Source organism: Panthera onca, chromosome B2 (assembly GCF_046562875.1).
Source record: "Panthera onca isolate mPanOnc1 chromosome B2, mPanOnc1 haplotype 2, whole genome shotgun sequence".
NCBI lineage: Eukaryota > Metazoa > Chordata > Mammalia > Carnivora > Felidae > Panthera > Panthera onca.
In genome coordinates, this window is record NC_138343.1 from 99724517 (window position 1) to 99750460 (window position 25944).

General features: G+C 40.8%; 1 protein-coding gene and 2 long non-coding RNA genes across 11 annotated transcripts in view; 1 reads left to right on the forward strand and 2 right to left on the reverse strand.

The window, feature by feature from the left end:
- SLC16A10 (solute carrier family 16 member 10) overlaps positions 1–1558 on the forward strand; it is a 114038-nt gene extending 112480 nt beyond the window's left edge. The window contains exon 6 of the mRNA XM_060616401.2: positions 185–1558. Within this exon, the coding sequence (XP_060472384.1) occupies positions 185–417 (233 nt within the window). The 3' untranslated portion in view covers positions 418–1558. The remainder of the gene's footprint in view (positions 1–184) is intronic.
- The window catches only part of LOC132667501 (uncharacterized), a 58267-nt gene that overhangs the window by 28621 nt on the left and 3702 nt on the right, over positions 1–25944 (reverse strand). For 6 of the 9 annotated variants that reach the window (XR_009605179.2, XR_009605185.2, XR_009605182.2 and 3 more), the window contains exon 1: positions 6506–6986. The exons of 1 other annotated variant lie outside the window; for it this stretch is intronic. This is a non-coding gene — a long non-coding RNA (uncharacterized LOC132667501). Of the gene's footprint in view, positions 1–6505; positions 6987–14149; positions 14225–25944 lie in introns of those variants that run through there. 2 more of the 9 variants (XR_009605183.2, XR_013555724.1) reach the window with 2 other exon arrangements.
- LOC132667503 (uncharacterized) lies at positions 4598–5320 on the reverse strand. The gene is made up of 2 exons (XR_009605186.3): positions 5252–5320; positions 4598–5205 (listed from the first exon to the last, which is right to left on the reverse strand). It is a non-coding gene; the product is annotated as an uncharacterized LOC132667503 (long non-coding RNA).

Sequence of the window (25944 nt, forward strand, 5' to 3'; positions counted from 1 at the left end):
CTCCTATCAGGAAAGGTTTATACCTCAGACCCATTTCTTAGGCAATGTCTGATATTTGAGATGGTTGAACTAGTCCTGCTGAGATGAAGTTGTTAGCTTAGGAGGAGGCCATCAGTGTGATTGATCTGAGACCCCTAAAAGCCACACTTGGTTCTCTCTTGGTGACAGTTTTTTCCCTTCCCAGGGTTACTTCGTGACAAGCTGGGCTCCTACGATGTGGCATTCTACCTCGCTGGAATCCCTCCCCTTATTGGAGGTGCTGTTCTTTGTTTTATCCCGTGGATCCACAGTAAGAAGCAAAGAGAGATTGGTAAAACCACTGGAGGAGAAAAGATGGAGAAAATGTTGGAGAACCAGAACTCTCTGCTGTCAAGCTCACCTGGAATCTTTAAGAAAGAATCTGACTCTGTTATTTAATGTCTTATATACCTCCAACCAGACTGGACTTGCTTTTGGAAGTTTAAGCAAGTTTCCCTTTTATATGAATTGCAAATTTCCTATTTTTTTAATTACATCTTAAGAATAGCACAATAATTGGGAAATAGAACCCTTATTACTACAAGAACCATTTCTGCCACTGAATAGCTAGCTGTTTGATATTTCCATGAGTTTGGGGGCAGAGACTATGGTATATGAAAACATGTCTGAAAGTCAAATATTAAGAGAATTGAAGCTATTCCAAAGCAACTTTGGAAACTGTGAATGCTAATAAGCTTATACAAATATTTAAAAATACCTCGGGGCGCCTGGGTGGCTCAGTTGGTTGAGCGTCCGACTTCGTTCGGCTCAGGTCGTGTTCTTGCTGTTCGTGGGTTCAAGCCCCGCATCAGGCTCTGTGCTGACAGCTCGGAGCCTGGAGCCTGCTTCGGATTCTGTGTCTCCCTCTCTCTGCCCCTCCCCTGCTTGCACTCTATCTCTCTCTCTCTCTCTCTCTCAAAAATAAATAAATGTTTTAAAAAAAATTTAAAAAAAATACCTCACGCTATACTGAAAGGGTTGCAATTTGGTTAGGACTGGAAATAACGTTTATCGTCTCACATGGTGTTTTTAGTTCTGGTATCTCCGTTTTAATTTCTTCTGCTATTTGGAAACTTTTTACCTTTAAGTCTGGATTCTAGATAATGTCAGACCTACCTAAACCTCAAGTCTATGTTAAAGCTGCTTGCCTGCTGTTAAGTAAGATACGAAATTAAGTTATCCTGACTTGCTTCGGTGTCAGGGGAACTTCTTGGTGCTGATGGTAACACTGTGTTCAGATTCAGTACATGTGAGATGAAAAGGATCCTGTTCATTAGGGCAGAGCAATTTGGAAATCAGGCGCTTCTTCCACTTACTTTTTGTTCTCTTTTGGTTTGCAGTATGTTTTACTCAGGTAGCCAGAAACACCCCAAATTTCTGAAATTGTTTCAATGTTAACAATAAAGTAAAATAGAATGAATGAAAGAGATTCTGGCAGTTTTAACATAGAATTTTTCTGACTTCTGACTTTGTTGGCACTAGACTTGACATTTCAGCAGAGTCTTACCGAGCATGTTATCAAGTTGCAGTTTCAGGTGCAAATGGCGAAAAAAATCTTTTAATCATGCAGAAGGTATTTCTGGTGGAAATAATTGCTCAAATTGGTTTATAAAATTAATGGGTCTTGAAAGGTTAAAAGCACTTATAAAGAGAAATAACTTCTGTATTTCTCAAACTTTCTGGCAAAAATTTGCACTCATCAGTATTTATCCTAGCATGCTCCCCATTAACATTCCCAATATTTTTTCTATTTATACAAAAACACTTGTATGAAAGCTATTAAAGTTTTAAGGACCTAAACATTAAAACCGAAGTCATGCCATGACCTATACTCGTCTACAAAAAACTAAGAACAATTTCCTCATCCTGAAACTATACTTTAGTACCACGTTTCTTATTTATGTCTTTGAAAATTAATAATATCCAAAGTATATTTAATTCCTAAGTATAAATGTGTATTAGAGCTTCCTCAAACGTAGCTTGTTCACTTGGGAAGAATGCTGTCTTTTTCTAAAGCACCTTCAGGATCCATAGGTTTCTAACTTCTCTGGATGGACAGAAACTTAATCTATTATCTCCCTGCTTTTCTTTTCAGCTTCTATTGTTTCTTTGCCTCTAGCTGAGGATATAGGTACCTGAAGAGCATATGAATTTGTAGTTGTTGACGGGGGTGGGGCAGGGCACACAGGGGGCTGGAGGGAAGCGAGGCAGTTAATTAAACAGCTAGAAAAACCCCAAAGTTCAAAATAGGAATGCTGAATGCGGAATTTATTTTTAATAGGATTTTAAGTGATTTTTTTATTGTGAAGACATCACTTAGCCATTTACTACATACACATGGTTGCAACTTCCAGTACTTCTATATTTCATATTTAGGAAACTTGGGGAATTTGTTTTTTGGAAGGTTCTGTTGCTTAAAAGAACAACTATATTTTGACCATACTGCCCTTTCATATTCTTATTTTAAAGCTTTTAGAAAATGACTTAGAAATGATAATGTAAGATATTATTGGATTCATTTATTCACACCCAGTTACATAAAACATTATTTCCTGATTATTATCAGTACTTTTGAGAACATACAACTAAGATCAATCATCAAACTTGCCCTTAGAAACATTTTTTTTTGATAGTTTTAGCATAGACTCCTAAGACTGCCTCACCCCCTTTTTACAGAAAGAATTCTAAAAGAGAAAATTTGCTCTGTAAAGACCTCCAAAATGTTTTCCCTTTCAAAATTTGGCTGATTTTAGAAAGAAAAAAAAGTAACAATCTGACTTGCTCTTGCTTGGTTAGTTTCCATAATAAAAGAGCAAAGTGACTGAAATATTAATAGTATTTAGTATAGTATTTAGATCTCAGAATATTTTGTGTACAGTATTACACATATGCAGCTTTCAGTCTAATGGAATGAATTAAATGGGATCTATGATACTGAAAGAGCTCCACTATAATAGACTGTTATGGGGAGGTCTGTGCTGTAATAATATAAAGTTAAAAAGTATAAACGATGCTGAATTCTATAAAATGCGTATTTCATAACATGTTGTTTGGTACAAAAAGTTCTAGAAGTCTGAAGTTTAAAGATAAAATGAAAAATACTAATATTCATAAGGATTTGTGTTTTAGACAAGAAATAGTACCATAATCTTTCAAAGTAAATCTTTTGTAATCTCTGAACAGAGTGTTACTATTGCAATAAAGTGACTCGATGGGCCTAAATTTTTTGCTTCAATCCAGACACTTTTTTGAGAGGAAAAGAATAGAGTCAGAACTCTGCTTTCTATCTCATCATGCTAATTCTGATAAAACTCAGCAAATTCTCAAATTCAAAGGTTCTGGTATTTGAGGCCAACAACATAAAGGGAGCAACTGTTTGCTCCCTTTACAGAGACTCTGGATCAGGTACTATTGCCTATGGATCTTCCAGAAACATTGCAGTTAAATTTTACTGTGGTAGACGTTAGTAGGATCCATCCATTTCAGTAGTAATAAACCACCCAGATCGATACTTTATTCAAAATTTATAAATTTCTTTGATCCCAGTTAAAATCCTTAGTCTACAGTCCTACGACAAGACTTGTAATATCCACTGGAAGTTGCATCATGCTTGCATTAAGCTTCAAATTCTATCCGTAAATAGAAACAAGACTTCATTTGTACTTCCTGATCCATTGTATCTGTTTATACATGTTTGCAGAAGATCCCCTCCCAAGTATGAAGAAAACCTTAACTCTGTTGGCTTCAACTTTCCACACTTTTAAAGTAAATGTACACCTAATTGTAAATAAACATAGGTTTGTCTTTACTTATGGTAATTCTAATCCTTTCAACTGCATTTAAGAATATTTTAATTTGTACCAGTTATTTACAAACCACTTTATGTCCAAATGACTTTTGTGCTTAAGTGAATAGAAAACTGAATAGAAAATGCGATTAGGGGTAGGCAACCTCCAGCATGGGTAGCATAAGGGAAGTTCCTGGCCATGCACTTTTCCACCTTTTTTTTTTTTTTAATATTTATCCATTTTTGAGGTGGGGGGGGGGGGGACAGAGAATCTGAAGTGAGCTCCCTGCTGACAAGCAGAGAGCCTGATGTGGGGGTGGGGCTTGAACCCACAGACCTCAAGATCATGACCTGAGCTGAAGTCGGATGCTTAACCAACTGAGCCACCAAGGCACCCCCCTACCCTTTCTTAGGCCTCATTTGTTTCCTCTTCCTATTATCTTTATCCTTATCATTCTTTCCCCCTTTACTTCCCTCTGTCTTTCAAAAACCTGCTCAAGAGTCCATTGACATCCTTGCTTAGTTCCACTGGCTGTTTAGTTGCACTACTTACTGGTCCCTATGGCTTCACAGGATGAAATCGCATCCAGTTTCACGTCACCTGTCACCTGGTAGAATAGCTTGCTCTCAGCCTTCAACTTAGAGTTCTATTGGTCTCCGTTGAAAAAATTGTTTAATTGTGTGATTAAAATTTGGGGAGGAAGTGTTATATATTTGGCATCTTTTGTGCTAATATATAAAACTTTATTTAAATGTTTAATGCTTTCAGAGAAAAGATCAAGTTCTCAAATATTTTCAGAGAGCATAATTTTTTACTTTGATTTTCATATTCCATTGAGAGCACATCATGGAGGATGCTGTGGAATGTAGTGGCCTCTCAGAGACGGCTCCTAATGAAATCTGCTGCAGGCTGATACTTTATGGTAAAGGGTGTTAAATTCCCAGAGTCTAGAGGTACAAGTGGAAAGGATAAGTTAATTAGCTCTAGTTTAAAAAATAGGTAAAAAGGGATGCCCTGTAAACAGGGTGGTTCAGTCAGTTAATCCGCCTCTTGGTTTCAGCTCAGGTCATGATCTTGCAGTTCATAGGATTGAGCCCAGCATCAGGTTCTGTGCCGACAGTGCAGAGCCTGCTTGGGATTCTCTCTCTCCCTCTGCCTGCCCCCCACCTCTTTCTCAAAATAAATAAAATAAACTTTAAAAAAAAAAATGTAAACAATCAGGGGCGCCTGGGTGGCTCAGTTGGCTGAGCGTCCAACTTCAGTTCAGATCACGATCTCACAATTTGTGAGTTCGAGCTCTGTGCTGACAGCTCAGAGCCTGGAGCCTGCTTTGGATTCTGTGTCTCCCTCTCTCTCTGTTCCTCCCCCACTCACAATCTGTCTTTCTCTCTCTCTGTTCCTCCCCCACTCACAATCTGTCTTTCTCTCTCTCTCAAAATAAAAACATTAAAACAAATTTTTTTTAAATATGTAAACAATTTAAGTTTTAGACTCCTTAGGAAATTTCTAATTGAAAACTTCATCATTGCTGGCATAAACATTAAGGAGCATTTTTTGCATTAGGCTAAAAATTGTTGCTTTTTCCTATGTGTGAAAAGGAGAAGGAAGTGAAACATTATTTTACATTTATATTATTTTAAAAAAAATTTTTTTAAGTTTTTATTTATTTGAGAAAGAGAACACAAGCAGGGGAGGGGCCAGAGAGAGGTGAGAGAGAGAGAATCCCAAGCAGGCTCTGCACTGTCAGCACAGAGCCCCACATGGGGCTCGAACCCATGAACTGTGAGATCATGAACTGAGCCAAAATCAGGAGTTGGACACTTAAACGACTGAGCCACCCAGGCACCCGTACATTTATATTCTTTAATTTGAAAGATAAGTGGTATCTTGGCTAAGAGAAAAATGTATCATCCATCATAATTTAATTAACTCTTAAAAACAAAACTGTGCCTTGTTATTAAAACAGAAGAACAAGTTGGCCATTTGTTAACGGTGATGTGGTAATGTGAAATAAGGACACAGGAGACAAGGAAGGCTGACAATCATTAATTCTGCTCATATTACAGTAACTGAGTTTTGTTGATACTTTGGTGTAAAGGAGCTAAAAAGACCATCTAGAGCTGAGTTTGAGACTGGTTCACGGGGCAAAGAAGAACGAGGAGAGCAACAGAGAGCTCCTGGGCTCACTATAATCTTATAGTCACAGCCATTTTTATCAGTTGATTTGTTGGCAAACACTAACGCTTTGTTTTATAAATACACTATAGAGTGATAGGTTACAGTGTCAAAAATAAAGGGCCAAATGCCCATAGCTAAATGTGAAAACCGCATACAACTTAGAACCACAGTTACTGAACTTACATAAATGTGGACTTGATCAGATGACTTTAGATGACTCCTGAGACAATAAAGACCCAGAAAACAATTTACGTCACATCTCTGAATCACTCAAACCTTGAAACTTGGGACATAGTTTACTTAGCGTGTCCATTTTAAAATTGTCAGTTTTGAAAGAGTAAACATTAATCATCTTGACATCTATACACTCAAGGAAATCCTCATGGTTTCTTGACAGGATACAATATAGGAGGCTACCTCATTTACAAAACAGATGATTTCAAATTTTTGTTAGTATGTTAGAAAGACATTGGGAATGAAATAAAACCTTTCTAAGTACTTGATCCTGATGGTCCACCTACCTCAGCTTTCAGTGTCCAACTAAAAGCCCCGCTTAATCAATTCTTGCTTAATCAGAAGGGAGCTAGTGGTGATTCTGAGATCGAAAGGCAAGGGAGTCCAAGTAGTAAAGGGGGCCATGGTATCAGTAAAATTTCCTAAGTGCTTTGTTCTGACAAGTGGCTATAAGAAGAACAAAAAAAGGAATATTAACTAATGTGCCCTGTGGATAATCTGAAACAGAAAAACTGGAGAAATTTATAATTGCTATATAATAATGAACACTTACTAAAATGCTTCACTAGTGGCTTTTCAAATTATACTGGCAGCTTGACGATGAACTCTTGTTTTCATTTGTGTTTTCTTTGGCAGGAAAATGGATGATTACTGACAACAGATTATATGCTTGTGCCTTACTTAACCTTACAGCTTACATGTTAAACTCCTGTCAGAGGCACCCCTTTCCTAGTGGAACAGGGACCACTGGAGTTTTTAAAAATGCTGTCGTTGAGTGGGGCAACAGTGAAGGAGTTAACTCCCAAGTTTCTAATCTAATTAAAGATGTTTCTAGCCTTTCAGTATGCATGTTGTAAGAAAAGTATTTTGGAGTTGAATGTCACTAACCATGCATATTGTAAGAACTATCGATATAAATTAACATTTGTAAATCTAACTAAGTCTGTGATAATATTTTGGAGCCTCTGATGTATAACTTTTATTCTTTACCAGATAATACTTTTCAGTATCTGTCCGTATTAGAAGAGTCATTCCGTTAAATATCTTAAATGTGGGTAAGCACAAAAACATTTTCTGTTATGATATTCTCTAAATGTAGTCTTCTGTAGTATGTTCTAATATGCTAGAAAGTTAATGGGTCAAAGTATCTTTCATAGTTCAGTCTATATTGGAAGAGTATGTCAGGGACTGAGAGTTTCATGAGTGCTGTTTTTGGATCCCGTACAATGAGCACACTATGTATTTGGTGCCTTTTTTTCCTACCAAAGAAAGATTAGGTCAGAACTGGTGCTAAATTTTATGTTCCTTTCAAAATTATTTTTCCTTTTTAAATATAACACAATAGGAGAGGTGTAGATCCAGCAGTATTATGAATGTTGTATTTTGTATATACATCTAAGGAAAAAAAACCTCACCTAAAAACCAGTATCTACTTAGAGGTATATGATTTTTGTTAACACATAAGGCTTCCAAGTGTAAAACTGGTACGAAAATAATCACTAAATGAAAACTTAGTAATGAACATAGCCCCCCAAGGTAATAACTTCAAGGAAGAGGTCCCGTGCAATGCTATATGTCAATTATATCTCAGTTAAAAAATACAAAAGTCCCTTATCAATGTTTCTAACACAAAGTTAGCTATTCAAAGTATCCTGTAACTCTGAGAGGGTACAGAGAAAATTTTATGTATGTTTCATCGTGTATCTATATTTACATATGTACAAAATAGCTTTCTAATAAGCTTATTTTAAGTAGATATTTTAAGCTATTTTTCAGGCTAAAATTCGAGTTTGGGGAGTCATCAATCTCAAAACTTGGACAATGAGTTACATTAAAAAAAATTCTCACTGAAAGTATCATCGTTCGTCTTTCAGATTTAACAAAGAATTGAGTGAGTAAGGACCACATCTGGGTGTCAGCAAACCTCAGATCTATGGTTTATTAAGGGTTCTCAGCATGTCATGGTTGTAGCCAATTGTATGACACCCACCTAAAATTCCACATGGATCTCTGAGTTTTAATGTCTCGTAAGTAGGATTCAGATGAAGTGAGGACAACAGGTTTTTATTTAATCCTGCTGACTTTTGTAGACTGCCTTAACTATGAGGATTTTATAAATGTAAATTAGGAAAATGGTGTACTATAGAAAATTAGGAAGACCATACTAGAGTATACCGGATTCTCTGCTAACTAATGATAACTCCTTTCTACTGTTAACATGAGTTAAATGTGGAGGGGAGAATGGGGACTTGTTCATCAGAAGTCACTGTCCAGTGAGATTAAATATCCCTTTAGTAACTTCTGATGTAACTTAATTTATTGTGATTGGAGAACTGTACGCTTTGCAAAGGCACTGCACAATGCTTGATAAATTTGCATTTTGTCAGTTCGTTCTCCGATCGGTTTATTTTAGCCTGAAAGTTGGAGCCACAATAAACAGAACCCTACAGTTTTAAGAGACAGCTTGGATATTTTAAGTATCTCCTCATATAATGTGACATTTTTCATGTCACCTTATTTTAATGTTTATCTCAAAAAGTAATTTGTAAATTATGTGCATGTTTTCAAGGTTAGAAAAACATGCTGTATCTTAGACCTCAAAACCAAATTATTCCAAGTGCACACTGTGCACCAGAGCGTGGCTCTGCTTCTCTACCTACACAGGATGCCATTTTTGGCACAGTTGTTTTAAGTGTAGATCACTATGTGAAATGATTATGCTGGATTTGATCAGTATGCAGTATTTTAGCATTTGCCTTTAAAGACTGTTTTTTTTCTTTTTAAGGAGTATAATTTATAATTGATTTTTTTTATAATGTGCAATTTCATATAGATAAGCAAATCCTTTTTAATGAAAAGAGCTTTGTAATCATTTGGAGAAGAAAATCATTTACTGTGGAACAATGTGATATTCTCAGTAAATACAATAAAAAAATTCTAGCAAATTTCTTTAAGGCTTTGTGATTATACTTACAGAGTTCCCCGGGGAGATGAGGGAAGGAAAAATTACTGAGGTGAAGGAAACTGTCTGTGTTGAATAAAAGAAAAATAAGCTGTGTGCTTTTTAAGCTGCATACACGTATTCCAAGTGTGTTTGGGTATTGTTATTCCTCCTTGGTAAGCGACACGGATAGAAATAATCCCAAAGCACTGGCTAGTCCCCAAAGTAGTTCTCTTTGACACTCTTTTTTTGTAGTTTGAATTACATTACTGTTTTACTTAAACTGATGAAACGTATTACATTCAGCTGGTACTTGAGACCCCTGCCTCGCTGACACTTTCAAGGGATGACCCAGAACAGGCTGGCATTTTGGTGGAGACCCACTTAGAGAAAAACTGACTCTGTAGTCAAGGGTTATGTATTGTTTGATGTGCCTTAACTACAAAGCCAATCATTATTTACATTTAATGGTGCTGAAGAGAATGTATACATTAAACTCGAGAATATGGGATCTGTGATGTATCACTTACTCCAAAATTATTTACATGCCTGCACATAGGTGCCAGAATGTGCAGGCCATCGGAAGCCTTTTGAGAGAACCGTGAGGGACTAGGTATGACAGATTGTTACTGATCTTAAGTAGGATAAAATTCACTCTCCCGGGAAAATAATTTTTACAGAAAACAATTTCTAATGTATATAGAAAACTTCATTTTTCTAGAGGCATAGCTCAAATCAAATAATTACTGTATCCGACTTAAGCTAGAAAGTTCTCAAATCTCCTGCTAATGAACCTAAAACTTTAGATTGAAGAGTTCTTTTTTTAAACTCTGAGTCACCGGTGTCTTCTTGAACCCTTCCAGGGATAGGAAGCTCACTACCCCCACCCCAAATGGTGGTCTCTTCTGTAGCTGGGCCCTTTGCTTCCCACAGTCACCCCATTTAGCTTAACCACCTGTCCTTGTCCCCTTGTCCCAGCTTAACCACCTCCCTCGCCACTCTTGGACTTCTGTCAGTTACTGATTCCAGCAAATGGCCAGTATTTATGGGGAGCAACTTTATTTCCACTCACACCCAAAAGCAACACTTGAAACCTTGTCATCTCTGGAAGTGGCTTCATCTATGAAGTCTTTTTTTGTTTGTTTTTAATGTTTATTTATTTTTGACAGAGAGAGAGAACAAGTAGGGAAGGGGCAGAGAGAGAAGGAGATACAGAATCCAGAGCAGGCTCCGTGCTGACAGCAGAGAGCCCGACGCGGAGCCTGAACTCACGAAACGTGAGATAATGACCTGAGTCAGATGCTTAACCAACTAAGCCACCCAGATGCTTCAAGTCTTTTTTTTTTTTTTTAAGTTTATTTATTTATTTTGGGAGACAGAGACGGAGGGGAGAGAGAGAATCCCAATCAGTCTCCATACTGTCAGCATGGAGCCCAACGTGGGGCTTGAACTCATGAACTTCGAGATCACGACCTGAGCCGAAATCAAGAGTCGGATGCTCAACCAACTGAGCTACCTGGGCGCCCTTCATCTTTGAAATCTCAAATATCAACATCCCTCTCTCTTCTCATGACTTAGTGTCACGTTAATGGAACCCTTTCTCGCTTCCATTTGACCTGCTCTTCAACTCCGAGCTCATCTTCCCGTTGACTCCATTCTCTCCCAATCTCCACTCCCTCTCAATTTACCAGATCTGTTCCCTCTGTCTATTCCCTACCCTTACTCCGGGGATCTAAAAACCGCCAAACAGCTCTTCGAGTATTCAGCTCACTAGTTCCCCCTACACCCCCCACTCCTCACATTAAACACTTCTAGCTTCCTCAACTGTCCTGTGTCAATTTTTCCCCCTCTACTGGATCATTTCCATCATCATTATATACCTATTATTTCTCCCATCTTGAGGGAAAAAAGACTTCTTTTAAACTCGCATGCCCCCTGCAGCTACTATCTCATTTCTTTCCATCCATTTAGAAAAGGCCAAAAAAAAAAAAAAAAAAAGGCCAAAAACAAAACTTTGAAAAAATTTCTACTCACCCTCTTCGATTTTATCTCCTATTCGCTTTTAAGTCCTCTCCGTTAGGATTTTACCCCCCCACCACTCTGCTGAAACTGCCCTTCTCAAGGGTACCATTGGCCACCACGTCACTAAATGAAATCATCATTTTTCAGTCCTCATTTTATTTGAATGACCAGCAGCACTCAGCACAGGATTCAATCCCTGATCCCTGAATCAGGCTCCCGGTGCCACACACATACCTGGTGTTCCTCCATTCTTTCTAGCCACTCCTTCCCAGTCTCCCACCCCTAAACACTGGGAGCACATCGTAGCTTAGTTTTGGAACCCCTTCTCTATTCTACCTACATGCTCTCCCTAGGTGACCACCCTGGCTCACAACTCGAGTTGTTACCTAGAGGCTGTTGGAGCACATACCTCATCACCCTTGAACTTCAGACCTTAGATTCAACTGCCAACCTAACACCTCTAACTGGATGATCTCTTCTGTTCTTTGTTCCCAGAGGTGCTTCTCCTCTGTCTCTTCTCTGTAGAACAGCCAGCATGACCCAGTCAAAATGTGTCAGGTGAAGTCAGTCCTCTGTTCAGAAGCCTCCCGTGGCTCCCTCTCTCTCTCTCAGAAAAAGCCGAAGTCCTTGCCATCACTGGCAAAGCTCCACGTGTTCTGGCACCTGTTATGTCTCTGACTGCATCTCCTGCTCTCGCCTCCTGAACCACCTGCCTCCTTCCAATTCCATCCTTACATTGCTGCCCCTTGCCCAGGCTGCTCTTCCTCTGGCTGGACTGTTCCTTCCACCTGCATTGTTCTGTCACATCCTTTAGGGCTTTACTGAAAAGTCTTCTCGGCGAGGCCTTCCCTAACTATTTAAAATTTAATTCCCCCCACCCCCAGGGCACCTGGATGGCTCAGGTCATGATGTTGAGGTTTGTGAGTTCGGCCTGGCCTCAGGCCCTGTGCTGACAGCTTGGAGCCTGTTTCAGATTCTGTCTCTCCCTCTCTGCCCCTCCCCTGCTCGTGCTCTGTCTCTGTCTCTCTCTAAAGTAAATAAACATTAAACAAAAAAATGTTTTTAAATTTAATTCCCCCTCCCCGACACTTCCTTATCCTGCTTCCCAAGTTAATTTTTTTCTCCTTAGCTAGCAGTTATCACTAGTCATTTATGCTTTATCTTCTTTATTGTCTGGCTTTTACACTAGACTGTAAGTTCCACAAGGGTAAGGTTGTTGTCTATTGTTTTATCTCTAGCACTTAGAAAAATGCTTGGCAGGGGTGACTGGCTCAGTCAGCTGAGTGTCCAACTCTTGGTTTTGGCTTAGGTCATGACCCCAGGGTTGTGGGATCAAGCCCCATGTCAGGTTCTGTACTGAGTATGGAGCCTGCTTGGGATTCTCTCTCTTTCTTCCTCCCTCTGCCCCTCTCCCCTGCTCTAAAATAAAAATAATAAAAAATAAAAATAAGATAAAAATAAAATCTTTAAAAAATTAAGACAATGAAAGAAAAACGCCTGGCATAGAGAAGGTGCTCAATAATTATTTGTTGACTACATGGTTTCCAAACTTGTCAACACTATAATATTGACTTTCTCCATCTTGGGAACATTCCCCTAGAGAACTCAGCCAGTGCAGCTGGAGTGAGTTGGCAAGATCAGGATCAGGACTGAGGATAGCTTGGCTGGCATGGCTGCCCCAAGGCCAAGGAGAGGGCCTACACAGTCAGGAGATTAATGCCATATATCGGGCTTGAACAGATAAGTGAATAGATTGAGGTTTCCACGGTTGGAGAAGGGAGGCTTCCAACATGGTGCTGTGGTGATGGACTGGAACTGGAAAATGTGGTATGAATATGTGTGTTATGTGTGCACTTGTGCTGGGGGCAGGGATACACACGTGCTCATACGTCTACTTCCTACCTCTGCCCCTCCAGGCCCCTCTAGAGGGCCTAGAAGCAATGATATTCCAGGAGCCATGAGTATACCTCCATATTCGACCTTGTAACAGCAGGGACTCAGAAGGCAGATACTCAGCTAAATAGACGTCCTTGTATTTAATGTAAAATGCAATGCTAGCATAATGGAGCTGAACGGGACACTCATGGAAATCTTACAGTACTTCCCAATTTTATAGGAAGAGAAAAGCTTGTTTTCAGACATTAAAGAAGAAGAAAATACCCCAATCCGTCATCCAGAGATAATTAATTGCCTTTATAATTACAGAATGTATCCCTTAAGACTATATCTACGGAAATGTTTCGCAAAAGTGAAGAAACACTAAACATGCAATTTTTTGCAAAATGTTTTTTTCACTTGGTATTTGTAAATATCTTCTCATGTTCTTGTTTTTGGTGACAAAAAATGAAAACTGCTTCAAGCAAAAGAATGAAAAGTTCAGGTATCATCTGACATCAGATATGGCAGAATCTAGGGTCGAATCATGCCATTGCTGAGTTTGAGCCCCACCTGTGGCATGGAGTTTACTTAAAAAAACAAACAACAAAAACTAGAATGCTGCTGTGACCACTTTAATGTAAATTTTCTTCTACATTCCTGATAATTTTCTTAAACTGCGTTTCCCAGAATGGGATTACTAAGGTAAGATGAATGAATACTTACATTTTTTTATGCATATGTGGTTCCTGAGGTTTTCAATCTAAATTTTTTGTTTTAAATGTTTATTTTTGAGAGACAGAGCATGAGCGGGGAAGGGGCAGAGAGAGAGGGAGACACAGAATCCGAAGCAGGCTCCAGGCTCTGCACTGTCAGCACAGAGCCTGACGTGGGGCTCCAACCCACGAGCCGTGAGATCATGACCTGAGCTGAAGTTGGATGCTTAACTGACTGAGCCACCCAGGAGCCCCTGAGGTTTTCGATCTAAATAATGGATACTAAACATGATGCAAATGCGTGCATTCTCATCACATGATAAAAAAAAAAAAAAAAAAACTTTAGTGGATTTAAATATTTTTATATTTTAACTTACAGCTTCACTGATAAACCCAAGGGTAGGTGGACACAGAAGGCTTCAGGGGTCGGTTTGCTGGCAGGCTGGTGTAGCCTGGGGCCTGAGGTCTATGTCAGGAGGGCAGCAGAAAACAATCTTCCGGGGACCAAATGAGCTGAGGCTGGCGGGTAGATGTGCAAACAGAGGTCGCAAGCTACTGCTAGCCTGAGGCCTGGGGTCTGCTTCTGGGAAGACCGGGAGAAGGTGGTCACTGGGCCCAGGCCGGGTCTGTGCCACTGCTGTAGCCAAGGGACTATGCACAGTGGCGGCAGAGCACCATTTGCGGGGCTACCCCCCAATCTCACGCTCACGGCTGTTAGACTGTGCAACAAGGACAAGAGAAAGCAAAATGCAACAAAGAGGAACCAGGAGAAGACGCCCGCCCCCTTCCTCCTACAATGTCCCTCCAGCGCCCCCTCCAGAGAGGTTTAACAGCGCGCTTCACAGTAAAAGAGAAATGCCTGAGTCTAGTCTGTTAGTGCAGGGCAGGTCCTTGAGGGTGAATGTGGAGCTCAGAGGCAATCAGTTGATAACTAGTTGACATGATGCTAAAAGCTACCAATAACTGCTCATTTCAGCCTTTTGACCTACAGGAGAATTAGTTTCCTTTTATGATTAAATATTGAGAAACTCAGAGGGTCAGTACATGCTGTGGGATACCCTTGATCTGACAGCCACAAATGTAACCCATTCTGAGAATTTGTGGACCAAGTCAGAAAATCTCACCCCTAAAGTGGAAGGGGGGGGGGGGAATTTATATTTTGAAACTAAAAAGAATCGACCTTAAATGGATAGGAGTAGCTATCTGCGGAAATCTTCTGTGAAAATAACATACCAGAGTAAGGATTTATAAAGATGCTGCTGATAAAAGTAGGGTACAATCTAAATCTCAGACAGGTCTAGGTCATCTCCCTGAAAGGAAAGATAGAAATCTAGAATCCTAACAATCAGGGCTAAACTGATAGGAAGACTCATAACTCAGAAGTCAAGGATATTGTTAAAAAGAGCTTTAGAGGGTAACAGTTTGTCCCTACATCCCCAATACTTCTACGATTCTGATTTTGCTAATACAGCCAAAAAATTAGCCTGACAGTGGAAAAGGGCAATTTATCTGGTTCTAAAGTTCTAAGGACATATAGAAATTCCTTCTCCTCCATCTTTTGCTATAATAGAGAAACTTGAAATATAGCAGTCAGGGGGCACCTGGATGGCTCAGTCAGTTAAGCATCCGACTTTGGCTCAGTTCATGATCTCACACTCCACGAGTTCGAGCCCCGCGTCGGGCTCTGTGCTGACAGCTCGGAGCCTGGAGCCTGCTTCAGATTCTGTGTCTCCCTCTCTCTGACCCTCTCCCATTCACACTCTGTCTTTCTCTGTCTCAAAAATAAATAAACATTAAAAAAAAAAAGAAAGAAATATAGCGGTCAGCAAACTTTCTCTGTAAAGGGCCAGATGGTAAATATTTTAGGCTTTTCGGGCCCTGGGGGTCTCTGTCACAACTACTCAATTTGGTCACTGTAGTGCAAATCCAGACCATACATAATGGGTAAATAAATATATGTGGCTGTGTTCCAGTAAAACTTTATTTACAAAAACAGGATGTGGCCAGATATGGCCTGTGGGCTTCAGTTTGCTGACCTCTTACCTAACCTATCATTGATCTGACCAGACTGGTCCAACTAGTTGGGAAGGGGTGCCTTGGGAATACTAGATGCAGGGCATATTGCTCTGTTTACAGATTAGCATCTTTGGGTGTGGTCACATCAGTCAGTTTTCTGGGAACTGATCCATTCTGCATGAACTAAAGTTTAGTTCTTAACCTTGAAAAGTTGATCTCTGAAGAGACTTGACCTTGGGGTCTGGTCTGAGTAGCTCATCTGTCTCATTCATTTACTATTCTCTTTCTCTCTCTCTCTCTCTCTCTCCCTCCCTCCCTCCCTCTCAATCTCTCTTCCTCTTTTCACCATCTCTAAATGACAGCACCAATATACTAATTTTTATTTTTATTATTAATAACATTTAATATGTACTACTAACCGAACAGGCTTTTCTTTAGGTTTAGTAATCAGTCTATATGTATAAGAGAAAATATTCTGTTTTAACAATTCAGCTATTATCATGAAGAGTTGTTATCTGCGTTAAAAACACAAAGTATTATGAAAGATTATATTTTCGTCATCTTGGGCTGCCATAACTAAATACCACAGACTGGATGTCTTAACAGGTATTTATTCTTCATAGTTCCAAAGGCTGGGAAGTCCAAGATCAAGGTGCTAATTCAGTTCCTTGGGAAGGCATTCTTCCAGGATTTCAGAAGGTTGCCTTCTTTGTGTCCTCACAAGAGAGCTCACTGGCTCTGGTCTCTCTTCCTCTTCTTATAAGGACACTAATCCCATCATGGAGCCCTACCATCATGACCTCATCTAAACCTACTTACCTCCCAAACAGCCTACCTCCAACTACTAGCACAGAGGGGTTAGGTTATCAACATAACTTTGCAGGGAAGGAATACAATTTAGTCCATAGCAGATTATTTTTGTTTCTTTATGAAATTGTCATCAAAGAGGCCCTGAAAGAGTTGAAAACCTAACCGAGGAGCTCCAATAAATAATTACTCAGTAATGGTCTTGAGTGTGTAATTAATGTTCCCTAATTGTCAAGGAAGATAGTAAAATGATAAACTATTGGTGGTAACTGATGTATAAACCAGATAGAAGCTGGGCTTTAGGAATATGCTATTTTGGCATGCCTTAACTCATTCTTATGGCTTCACAAGCCCCTTGTTTTGGCTTATCAGTTTAGCTCCTATTCTACACTAGACCCTTTTGCTTAATGACTCAGTTCGACTCATTCTCATGGATTTTGACTATTTTGGCTCCCTTCCCTGGGTTCCCAATAGGTCTAACCCACTGAAATAATAGATAAGAAGCATTTCCATCTCAAGTTAATGGTCAGAGCTGACCCTGACCCAGCCTGGGTTGGATGAACATTTTTCCACTATGCATAATTTCTCTCTTTGAAGAGCCCTCAAAGCTAGACCTAGGATCTTAGGGCCATATTTTTTTACATCATTTGAGCCTTCCCTGTATTACGATTAGTAGCAAAGGGTGGCTTGGAGTGGGACAGGGACAGTTTAGCTCACTTAAAATTTCCTTTAGCTCCTTACCTTCAGCCACTCTAAATAAAGCTACAATTGAAGTGAAAATGTTTTATATGTATATATTTTTAATTTTAGAGTGAGAGAGAGCAAGTGGGGAGAATGGCAGAGGGAGACAAAGACAGAATGCCAAGCAGGCTTCGCACTCAGCACAGAGCTGAGGCGGGGCTCCATCCCACAATCACAGGACCACCACCTGAGCCGAAGTCAAGGGTCACATGCTCAACTGACTGAGCCACCCAGGGCCCCAAAAATGGTTTATCTTGAATACAAGTCCCCAAACTCTCCCCACCTTCCAATCGGATTGTTACCTTACACCTTCTTTTTTAAAAAATTTTATCTATCTTATTTTAGAGAGACAGGGGCACATGAATGGGGCAGAAGGAGAGAGAGAGAGAGAATCAGGCGGAGGGAGGGAGGGAGGGAGAAGGGGGGAGAAGGGGGGAGAAGGGGGGAGAAGGGGGGAGAAGGGGGGAGAAGGGGAGAGGGGGAGAGGGGGAGTGAGGGAGAGAGAGAGAGAGAGAGAGAATGAGAATACATCTTAAGTTCCACACTCAGCGCAGAGCCTGACTCGGAGCTAGATCTTAAGATCCTGGGACCATGACCTGAGCCAAAATCAAGAGTCAGATGCTGAACCGACTGAAGCTCTCAGGAGCCCTACCTTACACCTTCTTCTATAGAAATTCTGGAGCCACCACTGAGCATGTATGTGCAGAAGAAAATACACGCTTTCACATGGGCACACGTGCACTCACGCACACACACACAGACACACACACACACAAGGTCATGGGAACCGTTGCCCCCATACCCACCTTTCCATCCTCACCAAACCACTCTGGTGCAAATATAATGATCGCCTTGCTAATCTATGTAATAAAACCACTAAAGCTATCTCCCTTTCTCTAGATCCTTCCTACTCCAGTTCAACTGGCCAATACTGCCTGCTCATGTTCTTAGTCCTCCGCATTCACGTGATATTCTTACTACTCAGAAACCTTTTACAGCTTCCTGGAGTCAAACCATGATCAAAAGATTATGTCTTCAGTTGGTTTTCAAAGTTCTTCACAATCTAGCCCCCAAATGCCTTTCCAGACTTACCTATTACTCTCAAAGAACCTTCCACTTAGTAAAGGTGGTCAACTCACTATTTTTAAACTCACTTTAGACGGTCCTCACCTTTGAGCCTCTCTTCATGCCGTTTCCGAGCTCAATCCTGACTCAAATCTCACATGTCTCCTGAACCCCTGCCACACGGCCTGGTGCACGCAATGCTTGCTTTTCTCTTGGCCCTTCAGCTACTCCACCATGATTCCTCTGTCCACATTCCCAAGCTTCTTCTGCCTCAACTCTTTACTTTGACATACTTTGAATAATTTGTTTACCTCAGACTTCATCGAATCCTTCCTTCACCGACGCAGGGTTCACACTCAATTAATTCTTCCTAGATGTCTACAATGGAAATTTTCAGTGACTCTCTTTATATTGTAGTTTGGGTTATAACAATTTTGTTAAAGAATTATCAAAACACAGCACCTAAGACAATCCCTTTTTATAATAACCTACAGTCTGAAGGTTTGAAGAAGGGAGTAACAATACTACTGGTATACCAGTTTCAAGCTGCTTTCTTACTATTGGGACAAAAATGAGTAAGAAATGGTTTTAAACGGGTTAAGTTATTTGCTGCTCTTCTCAAAGTCAGAATTACAAGGGACCTCAGAGCTATCTACTTTAACCCATGCATTCGGAAAGGGAGGCTGAGGAAAATTACATAATTATCCAACGTGACCGTGATTCTTTAAATCCAGTGTATTCTCCACAGGAATTACAGGTGATCACTTGGGTTTTAAAACCACACACTCTCCTAATTTTCCTCTTCTCTTAGGCTCCTTTGTGGGAAGCTCCTCACCTTCCCTACCTTTACACGTGGCGTGGCCTCAGGGATTACTGAGTCCCTGGCCCTCTTTGGTCTATACTCACAACTGAGGCAATCTTACCCAGTTACATAGGATTAAATGCCATCTACGTGCTAACTCCCAGTTTATATCTAGTGTTTCCTCCTTCTATTGAGTGGAATATCTGGCTGCCCACTTGATGCCTTCATTTAATTATACAAATATAATCTTAACACATTCAGCCAGAATTCTTGATTTTCTTCCATGTCCCAGGAGAATTTGTGCTCCTTCCACAATCTTCTCCATCTGAATAAAGAGGACTATTATTCACCAGTAGCTTAGTGAACAGTCTCTTGACCAAATTTTAGTCAGGCTCTTCTGAATTCTCTTCCCAATAAGGCCTGGACTTTGGACTTCTGTGTCCATCTTTTAATTGCCCAACTTTAGCCAGAATCGTGTTGGCATCTGATTGGGTCCCTCAATCTCTACTGTTCCCCTGGTGATGTCTGATCACCCTGGCCTGCCTTCAGCAAGAATCCTGTTAGGTTGGTTTAGCCAGAATCCCCCCTTACCCCTGATGTTTCCTCCTAGTAATTTTCTAACCTCCTCCTGCACCGAGCCCCTTGGCTATAGATTCCCACTTTTCCTTGTATTTAAAATTGAGCCCAGTTCTGGGTGCCTGGGTGGCACAGTTGGTTAAGCATCAGACTTTGGCTCAGGTCATAATCTCATGGTTTGTGAGTTTGAGCCCCACATCAGGCTCTGTGCTGACAGCTCAGAGCCTGGAGCTTGCTTCCGATTCTGTGTCTCCCTCTCTCTCTGCCCTTCTCTGCCCCCTCACGTTCTGTCTCTCTGTCTCTCTCTCTCTCAAAGATAAACATTGAAAATAATAATAAATAAATAAAATTGAGCCCAGTTCTATACTTTCCCCCTATTGCAATAGTCCCTGAGTAAAATCTGTTTTTGGCTTCAACTACTATTCAGCTCTAGTTTTTCTTTGACATAAGTAAAAATCCTTGAAGTCATTTTTTTATACTTTATATATTCTTTGTCTCACATGCCCAGTCCATTAGTGTGAGAAGTAAGGCAGATGATTCATTTTCAGACATACTAAATAAAAGCTGTGCTAATTAACAGTAGGTTTACACCCTATTGGAAATATGTACAAACCCCCACAATGGAGTCCCAAACCCTTAGACACTTCCCTTCCTGGTTCTTCTTCCCCTCTCCATTTTGCAGGCTTATTTTCATGGGCTTTGCAATGAGCATGCTCCAAAGAACAAAGGAGGGACTGAAAGTCTCTGCATCATCTCAGGGAAGGTACACTTGTTCCGATCAGACTACTTTTTGTCTTATATGGGCATAGGTGACTTCTGGGTAAGGCTGTAAGCTCTGTAGTGCTCAGCCAATGAGGAACCAGGGGAGGGACTTGCATGCTAGGAGATAAATTGTCTGCTGTGACTGCCTGAGTGTGCCTGTCCATCAGACACCCACTCTCGCAAGAACATTGATTAAAGCCTCGCTTCACTGTGCTCCAAGTCTCCGCATCCCTCCTTTGATGGGTCGATGGGTTTATTTCTAACAATTAGCAAATACTACTGTTTTTAGCTTCAGTAACTTCCCAAATCTGACCACTCTCACAAATACAAGTATCTGCACCTAACCAAATAACCTCTCAATTAGACCTCCATTCTCTCGGCTCTCCATCCTGCTCCTTTCTAGTGTATTCTTTCAACACATCCAGAAAGTCCTTAACATAAGGCTTGGGTGTGTACCCAGGAACCCTGCTTGCTCTGTCCTCATTTTCTACCAACTCTCCCTTCATTCATACGGCTCCAGCCACACCAGACTTTTTACTTCTCAAACACACCAAGCTGGCTCCTGCTCCTGGAGGCTTGTCCCTGCTGTTCTCTCTGGTATGCTCGGCATGGCTGGTTCTCTCACTTCAGTTAGGGTTCTGTCCAAATGTCACTCCCAGGAGCCTTCTGCAACACTACCTTAGTTAAAAATACACCCTCTCAATCACTCTCTATCCCCTTTATTCTTTGTTCTTCGGTAGGTTACTATCACTATCAACACATTACAAACGCCTTTGTTCATTTTCTACCTTGTCCATGAGGGCGAGAATTTTTGTCTGTTTTTTCACTGTTAGATCAATGCCTGGCACGGACTAGCTATTTAATAACTATTTAATGACTAAATCAATGATGAGGTGGGCTTTTTATTTAGTTTGCTTATAAATTAAAAAAAAAAAAAAAATACTGTTCCTGGTGTTTGTTCCTAGTTTAGCAACACAGTAGTCCCTGTCATTGTAGGGATTTCTGCAAAGGAGCTGGACTTTTTCCAAGCAGGTAGTAGCTAGTGTGATATTAGATGGCAGAGATTAAACAAGAATGGCTTTGCTCTGGAGCAGAGTAGTATCCAGCTCTGGATAAGTGGCTGCCTCTGTGTACAGACACAGGGAAGATCATATTTCTTACGGAGCACTTAAAGCCCTAAAGTAGTTTCCTTTTTTATGCAGACAACTCTAATTGCTCCTGAAGCACTTAGTACATTAAGAAATGTTAGTCCGTTTCTATTTAAGCCTATAGTAGGCAAGCTCTCAACTTTGGGTTGCTTTTTTTTTTAACGTTTATTTATTTTTGAGACAGAGACAGAGCATGAACGGGGGAGGGGCAGAGAGAGAGGGAGACACAGAATCGGAAACAGGCTCCAGGCTCTGAGCCGTCAGCCCAGAGCCCGACGCAGGGCTCGAACTCACGGACTCACAGACCGTGAGATCGTGACCTGAGCTGAAGTCGGACGCTTAACTGACTGAGCCACCCAGGCGCCCCATGGGTTGCTTTTATTCTCCTGATAAGCTGAGTTTGGCTAATAACAGTACAGTATGCCAAAGATTTTATCTGATCTAAACGGCATAGGAGACCATTATGATGGTAGATCAAAGAGTTCTATAGCCTTGAATGTTACAATGAATCCAACTAAAGGAAACTCTAAGTTTTGATTTTTTTTTTAAAAAAAAGGAAATTTAAAAATCAGTAAGTTTTTATTTTTAATGAGATAAAAAATTCCAGACACCGAAGTCAGATCCTTTCAGTATTATTTTAAACTTTTCAAACTATATAGTACAAACAAAAGTTATTTTGCTGAAATTAAATCTTTCTGAGAGTTGGTTGTAACAGACTTTTTTTTTTTTTTAATGTTTGTTTATTTTTAAGAGGGGGGAGGGGCAGAGAGAGAGACAGAATCTGAAGCAGGCTCCAGGGTCTGAGCTGTCAGCACAGAGCCTGACGTGGGGCTCAAACTTACAAACTGCAAGATCATGACCTGAGCCAAAGTCAGACACTTAACCAACTGAGCCACCCAGGCAAACCTAGACTGGGTTTTTAATGCTAAAGTTAAAGAATGATCGTTTACATAGAGGCTGCTTTTAGGCAACAGGCTTGAGCAATGAATGGAATGTAGAAAGGGCCCACAGTGACCCCCTGGCTAAATACAGACAGGCACGGCAGATGACCCACCTCAAAATATCCATAGGCCACAACTGACCAAGGGGCTACTTACAACCAGGCAGTTACCAAAAAAGGGAGAATTCCATACATCACCATATCTTCTCATCTTCCCCCTTTAGGTACAGCCCCCCACCACACCTCGTTGAAGTCTCTCCTCTGCTGTCCTGCCTGCCGCTCCCTTGCAATGTATTCAATAAACTTCTATCACATTTGTTCTGCCTCAGGTGATGCACCATGAGATCATGACCTGGGCTGAAGTCAAGAGACGCTTAACCAACTGAGCCACCCAGGTGCCCCAGACACCACAATTTAGCATACTGATAGAAATAGTTAATGACACCTCGTTTTTCCATGATGTGCTTTAAGGACTAATTAGATATTATTTGATAAAGTAAAAAGAATGGTCCCTCCAGAGAATTTAGATTGAATAGGTCCTAACAGTGATGTGCAGTCCCCAAGCATGATCCGTCTAACGTCTCACTCTTACTCAAGATAAAATTTCAAGTTAAAAGATGAAAAATCCAGGGCTCCTGGGTGGCTCAGTCAAACGTCTGACTTCAGCTCAGGTCATGATCTCATGGTTCGTGGGTTTGAGTCCCGTGTCGGGCTCTGTGCTGATAGCTCAGAGCTTGGAGGCTGCTTCAGATTCTGTGTCTCCCTCTCTCTGTGCTTCTCCCCTGCTCATGCTGTCTCTCAAAAATAAATAAATGTAAAAAAATTTTTTTAAATGAAAAAATCTCCCTCCTTGTTGCCATTTCACAAATACGCCAATATAGTACCATATTAATGACTAAGGTCCAGATATTTTCCTTTCTGATACATTATCATGTAGATTGTAAAATACCAATTTTTTCAAGGAAACAATAAAGCTATATTTATTTTCAACTGAAAAAAAGAGCCCTTCAATATTTTTATTTCTCCTGAATTGTCTCGCACAGAAGTTATTCTCACAAATTGGCCTAGAGAGAAAACTGCATGAAGCGATACTCCATTTTACACCCTTTTTTTTTTTTTTCTTAAAAGGTGGTGAGTGACCTCTGGAGGCAATTGGAAAAAATATCCTGCTATTTTTAGGAGTGAAAGGGCGGGGTGGGGGTAGAATTAGAAAATAGATCCTTCCATTTAGAGGAGGTTTGTTTTTGAAAGTTTAATCATGATGAATTAAAACATTTAACTTGAGGGGCACCTGGGTGGCTCAGCCGGTTAAGCGACAGACTTCGGCTCAGGTCGTGATCTCGAAGTTTGTGGGTTTGAGCCCCGCATGGGGCTCTGTGCTGACAGCTCAGAGCCTAGAGTCCGGAGCCTGTTTCGGATTCTGTGTCTCCTCCTCTCTCTGCCCCTCCCCTGCTCATGCTCTGTCTCTGTCACTCAATAATAAATAAACGTTAAAAAAAAAATTTAAACACTTTAAAATCAGTTCAGTGATCCTCAATTAAGTAATATTTATTGAGTATATAATACATGTTACACAGGAGATAGAGAAGCAAAACCTTCTGAGCTTACAATCTACCCAGGAAACTAAAGGTAAGTGCTAAAATATTTATAACACAAGCTAGAACGTGTGAGAAAACTGAGGAGCGGCATGGCTACACAGGAATTCAGATATTTGGTTAGGGCAACCAAAGAAAGTCTACGTTCAATATTTACTGAAGACCCACTGTGTGCCGGGCACTGTGCTGAAGGATAAATAAGACACAGTACCGGCCCTTCGGACACTCTGAGCACGGGTAGAAAAGATGATACATAAAGAGGAACATTCCGTAGGTGGGCTCTTAGAAAGTATGCACAAAGGAGGGAAACTAAAACAGCCTCGAGATGGAGAGGAGGGAACACCTAAGCAGGTTCTTTTTTTTTTTTTTAATTTTTTTTTTTAACGTTTTTATTTATTTTTGAGACAGAGAGAGACAGAGCATGAAGGGGGGAGGGGCAGAGAGAGAAGGAGACAGAATCGGAAGCAGGCTCCAGGCTCTGAGCCATCAGCCCAGAGCCCGACGCGGGGCTCGAACTCACGGACCACGAGATCGTGACCTGAGCTGAAGTCAGACGCTTAACCCACTGCGCCACCCAGGCACCCCAGCAGGTTCTTAAAGGTAGGGAGAGTTCTGGGATGGCTTTGGCATCGTAAGTCTACTCTCGTCCATCTCTCCCACCGATTACAACTAAAAACTCATCACAAAATACAGGCAGCAACTGCCTGAGGATTCTGAAAAGTAAAAGACTGTGAAGGAGAGGCACAGCTTGAAAAAGAAACCTGCAAGGGGGATGGGTTTCGTGGCCTTTTTTTCCTTTCTCTTGTGATTTTGTCCTGAGGGGAGGCCCCAGTTCCCCAGGGAACTGTTCGGCTGCCTGAGTAGCTAAAACTCTGAGAGAAACACTGTCCTGTATCCAGGGATACTGAGAAAAGGTTCCCCTGTGAGTTGGAAAGTGAGGAGGGAGGGGGGAGAGGACAGGGTTACAGAAGGTGATTCCTAACTTTGTGTAGGAACCACTTTAAGTCTTAGGTTCGTTCACTGCTGAGTTGCACTTGTTTTTAGCTAAAGCAGCAAAGCAAAGGCTTTGACAACTGAGTCAAACCACAGGCAAAATCTCAGACTAACCCCTGAGCGGTACATGTTCAGGACAGACCCAGAGCAACGGAGCAGAGGCTTTGAAAACCGAACTGAGAATGAAATCCTCACCCACAGAAGGTGATACAAAACCTGTAATGTGAACTCAACCAGGTTGAAAGTCTGCTTAAACAAACATATATTCTCCAGAGGAGGATTTTAACAGGATCCAAGAGCAGCACCATGTTAACTGTCACAATGTCCACGATACGATAGAAAACAACCTGTGTAAAAATTAATGGAAGGAAACTTTGTTTAAAATGGAGTCAAGGACAGTCGGTTAAGTGTCCGACCTCCACTCAGGTCATGATCTCACGGTTGGTGAATTCGAGCCCTGCATTGGGCTCTGCGCTGAGCGCTCAGCCTGGAGCCTGCTTCAGATTCTGAGTCTCCCTCTCTCTCTCTCTCTGCCCCTCCCCAGCTTGTGCTCTCACTCCCTCTCTCTCTCTCTCTCTCTCTCAATAATAAATACATAAAATAAAATAAAATAAAATAAAATAAAATAAAATAAAAAAAATAAAATAGAGTCAAGAGGCCAGCAGGGGGAGCTCTTTCACCCCACCACTCATCCTTAATTGCAGATCCAACAGCAGGAGACATACCT